The sequence below is a fragment of the Aspergillus pseudotamarii genome (genome assembly GCF_009193445.1).
Source record: "Aspergillus pseudotamarii strain CBS 117625 unplaced genomic scaffold BDV38scaffold_29, whole genome shotgun sequence".
NCBI lineage: Eukaryota > Fungi > Ascomycota > Eurotiomycetes > Eurotiales > Aspergillaceae > Aspergillus > Aspergillus pseudotamarii.
The window spans coordinates 398,673-410,003 of record NW_022475043.1 but is presented as its reverse complement, the minus strand read 5'-3'; the positions used below and the strand labels follow the sequence as shown (position 1 = coordinate 410,003).

The following is an 11,331-nucleotide window of genomic DNA, read 5'->3' as shown; positions in this document are numbered from 1 at the left end:
AAGAAAAAAAAAAAAAAAAAAAAAAAAAGAGGGAAAAAAGGAGAAGGAAAATTAGCGCAGCAAGGCACGGAATGTCCAGATGGGACGGTACCACGCTGAGAACCACAGAATGAGACTAGACTCTTATGTAGTTCCAAAATTCCAGTTCGGGCAGGAGAGGCAGTTCTGGGAAAGAAAAGCAGTAATCCAAGGAATTAATACTCCGTAGTAGTAAGTAGCAGCAGTAGTAGTAGTAAAGGTATAGTACCCAGCGAGAGTCTCCCGTGAGAATGCAGTTGCCTGCTGGGGGAAGATCCAGGTTGAAATAGTATTCCGGAGCTTCTAGATAGTACCGAAGTACTGTAAAGTAATATTGAAAGTATGGGTCGGTGTTTCTTTAGCCTCCTATGGACGAGCGACCAGCCTTTTTTTTGCCTCGAATTCTATTATTTAATATTATGGTGGGAATCAGTGCCTATGGGTACGCCTTGTGCTGATGTTACAAAGGGGATTGATTGGAAGAGACTTTCTTGTTGCCGGTTGTGGAAGTAAGAAGCAAATGGAGCCGAAGCCCTCAGGTTTTTTGTCAGAATCGAGTAATCAGATGGATGATTTTGTTAGAAATTTACTAACCCTCCGCTCCGTTCGCAGGCCTCGTCGATGGTACGCATTATCGGTATTGTCCTGTGATGGTATGGTATCATACAGTTGCAGCCACAATCTGTTGACATAAAACCAAGGGCACAACCGTGGGAAATGGCTGTACTGTACGGAGTACGTATATATTATACAGAGTATCTATTGTATGTATATAAGTACCCACATCTGATAATGTGAATATACAGAGTAGTACCCCATTGGAGTTACTACGTTGGGCTTTACAGAATTGTCGTTACCTTACTCAGGATTTTTTATTTTATTTTCCAAAATTACTGGGTATTCCTCTCAAGTAATAACGTATTTATGAAAGCCTTTGGCCGACAATCGGACAACGGGACAATGGAGATGAAGAGTGGATAAGACAAATCACTCAGTGCTACTTACTAGCCATGTATGTGCTCCGTAGGTAGTAGAAGTAGTGCGTTGGGCAAGATGTAAGAAAACCAAAGTGGCGGCTTCCTCATCCTTTGTGTAGTAGAAAACGGCTCCGCAGATTAGTTATTGCACTAGGTGGGAAGCCTCATACATTTTTCTTTCACTATTTACGGAGTAGTTATGTGTTTATTCATTCTTTAACTATTTATATTTTATGTTTTATTTTCCTGGCGAAAGACCGTTGGAAAGATGCCGGAGCTGCCCCTGAGCCATCGTTAATTACAAGAAAATCCGATCGTTGTTTTATGTTTCGATTCTTTATTTCTTTACGATCTTGCCTCTTCAATGAAGGAGTTGGATGACGTCTATCAACTGATAGCTTTGGCTCATCTGGACAGGGTGACACTGGCAATTACCAAACAAACACGACTCGCATAGCATATTAGTCAATCTCGAGAGTTTAAGTCAGACTGAGGCTGTGCAATCTGCAGTCCTATGGATCATATGGATATGCTGTCCCCGCATTATTTACAACGGGAGCAGATGGCTTGGGTGGCTGGACAAGTTTAGGTAGAACTACGGGAAAGCGTCACATTATTACTCTGGCCTTACTTTGTTACTTTTGTGTGGCGGGTTGCCTGAATGACTTGATAAAAAAAAGCCCCTCTTCATCCATACAATGAGGGGTGATTAAAGGGAGGACCTGAAGGTGGGCTACTAAGAAGGCAGTTGGCAGCCAACGTCACTAGAGGACACAGAATACCTAATAGTATGAGTTGTTAGGGATCGACCTTTTTTTTTTGGAGTTTCACCCACCAGTTACATTACTACGGCCAATGCCAATGCACGGTTTGATTCTCTGTTCTCTCTTCCTTGAGTGCCTTTTTCTTTGGATTGGAATACTTATCCCCTCAGTCAAGTACATCTTATGGGATCAATTAACGTATAGATTGACGACTCCCTCACTTTTGCAGCTTTTCCGACAATGACTGGGCTGAAGCTTGCATATCAGACTTCTAGTGGCTAAGACACTGATGGATTGGACATGCTATGGCAACATCCTTTGATGGGTTTTACTAGTCAATGGTGGGGAAATGGCCAGATTTCCTCGTGGTGATTACCTCACTTTCGGAGGCTAAATGGGTATATTTGGAGCTGTTGATGGCTATGTCTTAACTTCGAACTTTGGTCTGTGATCAGATCATGAGTTTCTCTACCGAATTATAAACTGGAGATGACTATTATTACGCACATGTCCCTTTTTGGCTTCCTGCTTGAGGGATCGCTTGAGGGATCCGCGTGGGGTCAGCAGATATCAAGCTGAATTGACGGCTGAGTGCTAACGCTGTCATCACCTGTTATTGATTTATCTACGACTACTGCTATTGTTATCATTTCCTTTTATCCTCCAATTATTTTGACCTGCCGAAGAGTTATCCACCACCTAACGTACCTGCCAAAACACCTCGAGCCACGTGATGATCAATACTACTTCTGTTAATTTTGACGTGGGAAGGTATGCGTAACTGTTTACAATGCGACATCCACCAGGCCTCGTATATTCGTCCCAATATTCCGGAGCGGACGGCGTGGGCTTATTAAAGCTAGTACTCCGGACCTCGGCTGTGGCTGCCGTCCCCGGAGTGTCTTGGAGCATGATCCAAACCTAACAGATTCACAGATCTCCAGAGAAAATCAATACGTACCTAGGCAGTTGTACTTTTGGTTGCTAATACCTACCTAGGGTTGGCTAATTGAATCTGGAGCGAGATAGTGTTCCTTTTATTTTTACCTCTAACCCCTTCAACGGCGGTAGTAGATGGTACCTAGTAGCCCTAACCTATACAACTGACGTAAATCGACCAACATTATCAAGAATTGCACGAGGGATTTTTGGGGCCAATCGCTGGCCAGAAGAAAAAGCGGGAGTAAAGAAAACAGTCCCGTCTAAAATTACTTACCACGCTGCATCATGGTGAGTGGGTCATTCCCGATGGAATATGTACTGTACCACGCTAGTTGCTTTAGTAGTACTGCAACTGATACGAAGTACTGTACCTCTCTCATATCCAGAGTTAATCGTTATTATGCCTACAGGAGGATATTTTCTTTCCTTCTCTATATGCCAGGTTACCAATGAGCTGAACTGATCTCCGATACCGCAACCATCTTACTGCATGTAGATATCGTATTAGATCGGGACTGACTGGATGGCTCGAATTGTTTAGGGGCGATCGGAAAAGATGTGTTAAATCTCGGAAATCAAAACCACCCGTTTCCGATGGGTGCGAGTACCCGTTACTGTTGTCTTTAACATCATCTGATATTACTTGATATAATCCATGATCCACAGCGCACTACCTCGTCACCCGATAGTTTGAGTTTGACCAGTCGGTCAAACCCCAGCTGTTGCCTTGATTCTTGGAGTAGGGACTAAAGTATAGATGTAGTGTTCGTTCAAGTTGTATGCGACGGGGTCCGGTTCCTCACCGCCAGGTCAAACAAATAAACGAATGGGAATGGGATCGAGGTGGAAGTCAGAAAGACACCGGTTCAACTTAACCGACAGGCCTTTATAATCCTCTCTTCCATGACCGCACACAAAATATGCTTCCCTGGACACATTGGGTGGTGTACTTGATTCCTCAGGGGTGGGGGTCAAAAGCGGGGAATACCACCCTGTAGGTATGTACATATGGAGTACAGTACCATGATTGTGGATGGACGTTCGAAAGTCTTAATTTGCCATATTAACCCACTCCACAAGTCTTCCCATATGAAAGCAACAATTCCCGGTCCATCCAGGGTGATAGTAATCTACTATCAATTAGGCGATTGGTTCAGGTGGAGGGTTAAAACTAGGAGACTTTCCGTGGTCGGGAAAATCCTCACTGTGTCTGTACGGAATAAAATTATTATTATCTGATTTTGATTATTTTCTTCTTGTATCTCTCAAAAACCTCTAATCGTATTGTTCGTTTAGTACAACAACTCGACGGTGAACAAAGCGGAGCCCAAGTGCTGGTACTGTAGTTTATGGGGCTTCCCCCTCCCTTAAGCGAATGAATTGCCGCGAGTCAAAGTTCAAGCTTCGTGCATCCCTTTGGCCTTCCCGAACAAGATTAAGCTGTTTCTGAAACCTAACCCTTCATCTGTGGGACTGCACGAGCCACTTATTTTGCCAGTTTATGTTGTACACTGCATTACGGAGTAGCGGTACAGTCCGTAGGATTTGTCAGGTGATATTCGGCATGGTCATATGAAATAAGTTGTAGACATACTGTACCTTCCATGACTGTGACTGTGACTGTGACTTTTCACATTTTATAGACACATTTAGAGCAGAACAGTTGTGTTCAGTACTTGGATTAGCACAATAGTTCCTTTTTAAGTAGTGTACAGCACAGTGGGCCGGTCTCCCCCATGCTACCCGAATAGTGCCTTTCCAGCCTATAATAAGCTTGTATGTGATTAAATTGTTCCTTTTGTCACTTCAAGGCTATAGCCACTACCCCTAACTATAGCAAAATCAAATCCAAATACCTACAAGTAGCTGGATGCTAATTTGTTGTCTAGTAGTGTTGCGAAGAGTGAGTGTCCTGCACCTGCCCAAATCATGGGAGAATTTGTCAATATTACATAATACCGCTGATGAATAACGTAACCGGCAAGCGAGCGGGCCATGCAACTCGAGCGGGCCACTATTATCCCCTACAAAAGAGTACTTTTAGAAACCAAGTATCTCAACAACCAAAGCTAGTAGGGCTCTGAATTCTAGTATATATACTAGTTTAATACTGTAGATATACATGTTAAAAAGAGAAAGCTCTATGTCTAATAGCATATCAGGTAATATGTATTACAATGTATTTTTGGTGATTTATCTATATGTAACGGCGGTATACTATATAGGTGACCCCAGGGCATTCGGGATCGTTGATCCCGAATTATATGACCTTTTAGTCTTGTGGAATATTGGGCCCTGGCAATATCTCTTACACTATAATTGTATTTAAAGCGTGGGAAACATACACTAAAAATATATTAAAATATAGATTCCATTTAAATACCCTATATTTATATCAGTATTGAATATTATATTATTACTATCTTTAGCTATTGAGATAACTAAATTATAAAAGTGCCATTTTATATGGAATACAACATGGCCCACTCGACTCACATGGCCCGCTCGTTTACCAGTTACGTTAACTACCATCAGAATACTAGACCTCCTTTTTAACTTGTTCTGGACTGAAGGCGATGATTTGACTGGCGGGCATCATCGTCTACTGAGTAACGCCCTGACGTTCCTGCTCAAATATCGGTTTGCTTGAATGAGCAACCTGCTAAACATCTTGGGACGGATGACCTCTGTCTGAATCATTCCCGTGTCATATTCATGGTTAGAGCTACGATTGACCTTGATCAAAATTTTGCCTTCCGTGTCTTTTGGATAAGATTAGCCTCCTGAAAGCATGTCTATATGGCCATAGATATCATTGCAACGAGCAGAACGTCCCCTTACCTCAAAACAAACGTTTCCCGCTAAATTGCCTGCTCATCAGCTACCTAATGATAACCTCAGGTCAAAGGTATCAGTAACTCAGGCCAGACAGCCTTGGCATACTACAATAAGTATCAATCCAGATTTAAGCGACCTGATAGGTTGTATCAAGTTTAGTGGATTTTTTTCGTTCATGAACCAAGCAATGCGTAGAGACGGAACACTTCGAATTGCACCATCATTACCAACCTAACCTAGAACCTTATCGAAAATCCAATTCGCCCCATACATAAGGATGACGACCGTCTGATGTCAAAAGTGCGTTGGGATGGAGGAACTGTAGCGCTTAAATAGTCGCTACCATCCTCAACCAAGCGATTTCACAAATCATAGCATTTTTTATATGTGCTCTATATCTTCTACAAAATCGCTATTATTTTGATTAACCATGTCGAACCCTTACGAAAGAAGAGCCGAAGACCTCTACGAGGCTCAGAACGATCCCGCTCCCGTTTCTGGAACGGTCTCAGATAATTCCTACGCCCATGAAAATCGGTCCGACCTAAGGAATCAGATCCCTGTTCAAAGGGACGAGGATGAAGTTGAAGATCCTATCCAGCCTCCATTCTCCAACAGTGATCAGCAACTAGGTAAGGCTTTAGGCTTGTCCGGCGTCTCGCTAGGCTCGCTAATAAGCTTGCAGCGCAAGATGAAAAAGAGGCTATCGATACAAGTAATATCTTACGTGGCGGCCGCCTCCGTCACGCAAAGCCCCGTACTCAGGATGGATATAGTGAAGGACGTGATGAGGATGATCTACCCGCAGATGTTCGTTACGGACAGTCTGGAAGGTCCGCCACGGGTGAAATTATCTAAAATTTTCATCCTCCAGAGAAACCATTAATTATATATTCACCTTGAGTGAGATTGTAGGCAAGGTACTATGCCATAATATAGTTGACAAATAAATGTTCTTATTCCGTGGTTATTGATTTTTGGAGTTGTTAATCGTATAGTTTGAAATCAGCCGCCATGGAGCCTGAGAAGTGACTAGAATCCTCTTAACCCATATCCTGCATCTCGCAAGTCGGTGCATATACAAATGTGTATCGGCAACATGGCCATATAAGTTCGTAAAACAGGTTCCCCCCTCCCCACCGCCGCGCCTTGAGGTTCCTGGGGAATTCTAGCCGCAGGGCGACTCTTCCGGGTCGACAGTAATTCCCGGGTTAGGATACGCATATTTTTGATGCGTCTTCCATGGCACTGCCTTGGGAGAAGCGAGGCTAGTTGGTTAATCCTGGAATCTATCGCATTCTCTTTCTGTAGATACCCGACAAGTTGATCTCATGTCTACTGCACGATTGGCTTCTCCATCCGCAGCGAAGTCAGACAGAGGCTAAATGAATGGAGATCCTAGAGTCTACGAGTTCTCAAGAGAGGACGCGCGTCTGTTACTGTGTCAGCCCTTGAGTTGAGGTAAGCAGGGATGGTAGATATACCACAAATTGTTCCAAAGACTCCTCGAAAAGCTCATTATTTACACCCACACCGCCTGGATGTTCAACCGGGGACAACGGATTTTTGACCACTGAGATAATTTCCTCACTTTAGCGTCCGGTGAAGTCAATTTCAATGAGTGGGCTTGCATACCATATTCAACGTAAAGATTGATATAGATTTGCTGCAATGCAATCCGCATGCTTGGGCTCTTAACATCGGTAAGCATCACAAATTTGATATTTGTAGGCGTCTCGTAATAATGGAGCTTGTATTGACTGGTACAATAGGTAACAAAGCTGAAGGCGAGGTTTCAACCGTCAGTATCAGTCTCTTCTACTGATTTGGCAGTTGTATGGGGGGTTTGCTCTCACTTATCATCTTCACCCCCCAATTTGCGCACCATATTCCGGAGGGAGAAGACGGTGCCGAAGATCAGCTTAGCATCATCGTCGGTGGTCCGCGCAGATTGACCCAGCACAGGAGGCAATGCATTGGGAGTGGCAGAAGTTTCCGAAGTCGGACGCGAGGACTTTCCAATAATTGAAGGTGGACGGGGCACCCAACGTCGTTTGTATATGCATTCCGCTAAAAAAAATGAGAGCAGCCGGTTAGTATACCTTTGTTGAGGGTTGGGTAAGAGGTAGAGACAAGTACCATGGCGGTCAAATATGTAGAAGGAATAAACAACCATTACGGTCAAGAGATAGCAGACAGTTCACCACAGAAGGGTATCCGGGATCTGACTTGTTGAAGGGCGCATTAGAGTGCGGAGGTCTAAAGATGAAAGTTTGCTAATCAAAGAAGTATCTCCAGAGACCGTTGAATTAGGCTCGTTTAGGTGGACAGATCGGTATGCTCGTGGGCGGTGAGCGATCCAAAATAAGATCAAATGTTTATCGATAAAGATTGACTTGCGCCTGAGGATCCCAATTAGAGAGTGGAAATTGTCAAGATTCCTTTCTTGTTTCCCTTATTTTATTTATAGGTATTAAGATTATACTGTAAAAGCATCCTTCTTCTTCATCACCTTCTTCTCTGGACACTTTTTTTTTTAAATTTTTTTTTAATTTTTTCAATCTGCGTATGTTCCTCAACTTGCATGTTCTACCACCTCCCATAGGTCCATTAGAACGTCCCAACGTTGCCGCCTCTTGTTCTTGTGCAGCCCACATTCTTCCCCACATCTGCCTAGGCACCCGGGTTTCGCGTCTCTGCTATCTCAACGGAGAATTAGACATCCCCAGCTTAGACGTTCTCCCTCTGGTATTTCGGGGATCTCCCTGTTGTCATTTCGTTGCTCATCGTATTCAATGGCCAACGAAAATGCCTACCCCTCCTTGCAGGATGCTAATCAATTCTCCGGTCGTCGCCCGGGTCTTCGTCATCCGCGACCAGTTCGTTATGCGTAAGCTCTACAACACCTTGATCTTCTTCTCCCCTTTTCTTTTTCATATTTCGTCTCCTTGGGATTCCCAGCCATTCTAGTATTCGAGTGGCCTGCTAAAAACCACGGTTTCAGTTCGACACCTTCATATGAGAGTCCGCGAAGGCATTATCGCCGAAACCCAATAGCTAGGCGCCCAGTCAAGGTGGTTCTTCAGAGAATATGTTTCCTCTCTCTGCAGGAAGCTAACTGAACTGGCGGTAGGAAACTCTGAATGCTCGATCTGAATATACCACCAGCCAGGATGATGGTACCGCTGAACACAGAATCAACCAATATGTAATCAAACAAGAGATTGGCAGGGGCTCTTTCGGAGCCGTGCATCTTGCTACGGATCAGTTTGGCAATGAATACGTAAGGTCTTCTTTCTGTCTTGGTAGCCCGGTTATGGACTCATACCGTGGCACGAAGCACGAAGGGAAAATAAATTCTCAGCTAACAACCTGTGCACTGAGTCAGGCTGTCAAGGAATTCTCCAAGGCACGGCTAAGAAAACGTGCCCAATCCCACCTGTTACGGAGACCTCGAGGTCCCAAGCGCCCGTCAGATGGCTTCAATTCCCCACTTCACCGTCGTTCACTGGAAGATCCAGATCAAAAGAGAAATGCTCTTTACCTTATTAAAGAAGAGATAGCAATCATGAAGAAACTGCATCATCACAACTTGGTTTCTTTGATTGAGGTCTTAGACGACCCGACGGAGGATTCTCTATACATGGTTATGGAGATGTGTAAGAAAGGGGTGGTTATGAAAGTTGGACTTGAGGAAAGAGCCGACCCTTATGATGACGAACTCTGTCGCTGTTGGTTCCGCGACCTGGTCCTGGGAATAGAATATCTGCACGCTCAAGGCATTGTACATCGCGATATAAAACCAGATAATTGCCTAATAACGAGCGATGACGTTCTCAAGGTAGTGGACTTCGGGGTATCCGAGATGTTCGAGAAAGACTCCGATATGTTCACGGCCAAATCGGCTGGCTCACCTGCTTTCCTCCCACCAGAGCTATGTGTTGTCAAACACGGGGATGTCTCGGGGAAAGCGGCCGATATATGGTCTATGGGTGTTACGTTGTACTGTTTGCGGTACGGCAGATTGCCCTTCGAGAAGCAGAGCATCTTCGAGTTGTACGAGGCCATTAAGACTGACCCAGTGGCATGTGAGGGAGAAACCGATGAAAACTTCAAGGACCTGATGTCACGGGTTTTAGAGAAAGATCCGACCAAAAGGATCCAAATGAGTGAATTGCGAGTAAGTGAGACGGACATTTTCTACTCCCACAACAAAGCATTGCTCATAGAAAGAAACTCAGGAACACCCCTGGGTTACAAGGAATGGAACGGACCCACTATTGCCGGAGAGCGAAAATACTGCTGAAATAATTGGCCTTCCTACTGAAGAGGAAATGAATTCAGCTATCACAAAGACTATTGGCCATGTCATAGCTGTGGTAAGCGCTGTGCAGACTTTATTACGTATCGAGGCAAGCTAACGAGTTACAGATGAAAGCCGTGAAGAATTTCAAGAGACTAATTGACCCTGCCAAGGCAGACCCACCTATGCAGAGTATTCTTGGACAAGAGTATGAGACGCACTTTGTCCAACCACCCCTTGAAATGGAACCCGAAGAAAGCTTCGCAGCTGGGACTGTTTCAAATTCCAACAAGAGCCAGAGCCTAAACACATACAATAGAAATGCATGGCAACGTGATGACGTTCTCAAAGGGTATCATCTGCATTGTGAAGAGCCACGCTTACAACAGCTCCTAGACAGCACAGACACCAGTATTACTGGAAAACAAGATCCTGTGTTGTACGATAGCAGTAAGCAGTCTGCAAGCATCAGGCCCGAGGGAAACGACTCAGGCCACATACCTAGCAGCACAATACCAGGAGCATCTTTCGATGACTCGCAGACCCTAACCACACCTGGATCTTCATCCCCTCAAGTTCCACTGTCGCGGACAAGTTCGGTCCTTACCAAGCGCAGCATCGAGGGAACACGAGGACATGCTCGAGATCCTTTGGAGGAAGAGTTTCCGTTCTTGTTCATTGGTCCTTCTACTTATACTGGCTCGCCGCCTACGGATACTGGCGACTCCGAGATGGACTACATTTTTGACGAACCGGATAGTATGCTATCTACAGAACCTTCTGAAATCGACCCGTGCCCTGTTGTGAGCGAGTCACCGGGTGCAGCAGAGTTTGATATCTATGAAACCGCATATCGGCAGGAGATTGAGCGTATCGGAATTCGCAATCTTCCTCGTCAGGGTACTACGCCGAAGGTGTACCTCACCCGACGCGTGGAAGGGAAAGATGAAGTAATGAAATTAGTAGAAGAAAAAATCCCTGGCACAGTCCCCGACATTGGCAAAAGACTCGCCAAACCATCGGGTCCAAGTCTGAGTTCCGCCGTGGGTGCAATAAGGGCTCAGCTAGAGCTGCAAAGGCAACAGAACAGCCAAGACGTGGCGGATAGAGCTCAATATCAAGAATAGCTTCTGTTCATTCAACTGTCTGCCCCACTAACTGCATCCATAGCGTTTTCGCGTATCGACACTCCCAACAGACTTCGAGGCTTCAATTCTGGAGCACGCTACCGCCGTGGACAGATGTTTCACTAGTCCTTGGAAGTATCGCCGAAATTGAACTGTTCTCAAGGCTTTTCCTTGAGGGTAATTAGGGACTGGGAGGAAGAATCTCCACCTGAACTTCGTTTGTGAAGTTTACTCCCTTCTGTTATGTGCGTACTGGCAGCTATGTAATGACAAGTATCTTCTGCTGTCCAAGAATGTATGGCTATGCTATATAACATAGCTTATATATATACTATGAAAGAGCAACAGAGCTTGTGCATATC

At 44.7% G+C, this 11,331-nt stretch overlaps 3 protein-coding genes across 3 annotated transcripts; 2 read left to right on the top strand and 1 right to left on the bottom strand.

Moving 5' to 3' along the window:
• The first annotated feature begins 5,847 nt into the window (after positions 1-5,847).
• Positions 5,848-6,513, top strand: BDV38DRAFT_247664 (uncharacterized protein). Its single transcript, XM_032054682.1, has 2 exons — positions 5,848-6,171; positions 6,225-6,513. Exons 1-2 carry the CDS (start codon positions 5,970-5,972, stop codon positions 6,395-6,397), a joined length of 375 nt encoding a protein of 124 aa, XP_031913304.1. The 5' UTR covers positions 5,848-5,969; the 3' UTR covers positions 6,398-6,513.
• Positions 6,514-7,940, bottom strand: BDV38DRAFT_247658 (TRAPP subunit BET5). The gene is made up of 5 exons (XM_032054681.1): positions 7,679-7,940; positions 7,396-7,609; positions 7,175-7,320; positions 7,024-7,112; positions 6,514-6,972 (listed from the first exon to the last, which is right to left on the bottom strand). The coding sequence occupies exons 1-5, from the start codon at positions 7,713-7,715 to the stop codon at positions 6,955-6,957; spliced, it is 504 nt and encodes a 167-aa protein (XP_031913303.1). The 5' UTR covers positions 7,716-7,940; the 3' UTR covers positions 6,514-6,954.
• A 704-nt stretch (positions 7,941-8,644) lies between these two features.
• BDV38DRAFT_92487 (putative calcium/calmodulin dependent protein kinase) lies at positions 8,645-11,048 on the top strand. Its single transcript, XM_032064135.1, has 3 exons — positions 8,645-9,719; positions 9,781-9,918; positions 9,971-11,048. The coding sequence occupies exons 1-3, from the start codon at positions 8,856-8,858 to the stop codon at positions 10,967-10,969; spliced, it is 2,001 nt and encodes a 666-aa protein (XP_031913302.1). The 5' UTR covers positions 8,645-8,855; the 3' UTR covers positions 10,970-11,048.
• The last annotated feature ends 283 nt before the right edge of the window (positions 11,049-11,331 follow it).

Coding starts and splice junctions, on each gene's coding strand:
- BDV38DRAFT_92487 (XM_032064135.1), top strand. CDS start 8,856: ATGGACTCATACCGTGGCACGAAGCACGAAGGGAAAATAAATTCTCAG. Junction 9,720..9,780: donor TCCAAATGAGTGAATTGCGA/GTAAGTGAGACG, acceptor AAAGAAACTCAG/GAACACCCCTGGGTTACAAG. Junction 9,919..9,970: donor TTGGCCATGTCATAGCTGTG/GTAAGCGCTGTG, acceptor AACGAGTTACAG/ATGAAAGCCGTGAAGAATTT.
- BDV38DRAFT_247664 (XM_032054682.1), top strand. CDS start 5,970: ATGTCGAACCCTTACGAAAGAAGAGCCGAAGACCTCTACGAGGCTCAG. Junction 6,172..6,224: donor CAACAGTGATCAGCAACTAG/GTAAGGCTTTAG, acceptor ATAAGCTTGCAG/CGCAAGATGAAAAAGAGGCT.
- BDV38DRAFT_247658 (XM_032054681.1), bottom strand. CDS start 7,715: ATGGTTGTTTATTCCTTCTACATATTTGACCGCCATG. Junction 7,610..7,678: donor CTACATATTTGACCGCCATG/GTACTTGTCTCT, acceptor CATTTTTTTTAG/CGGAATGCATATACAAACGA. Junction 7,113..7,174: donor CAATCTTTACGTTGAATATG/GTATGCAAGCCC, acceptor AAATTATCTCAG/TGGTCAAAAATCCGTTGTCC.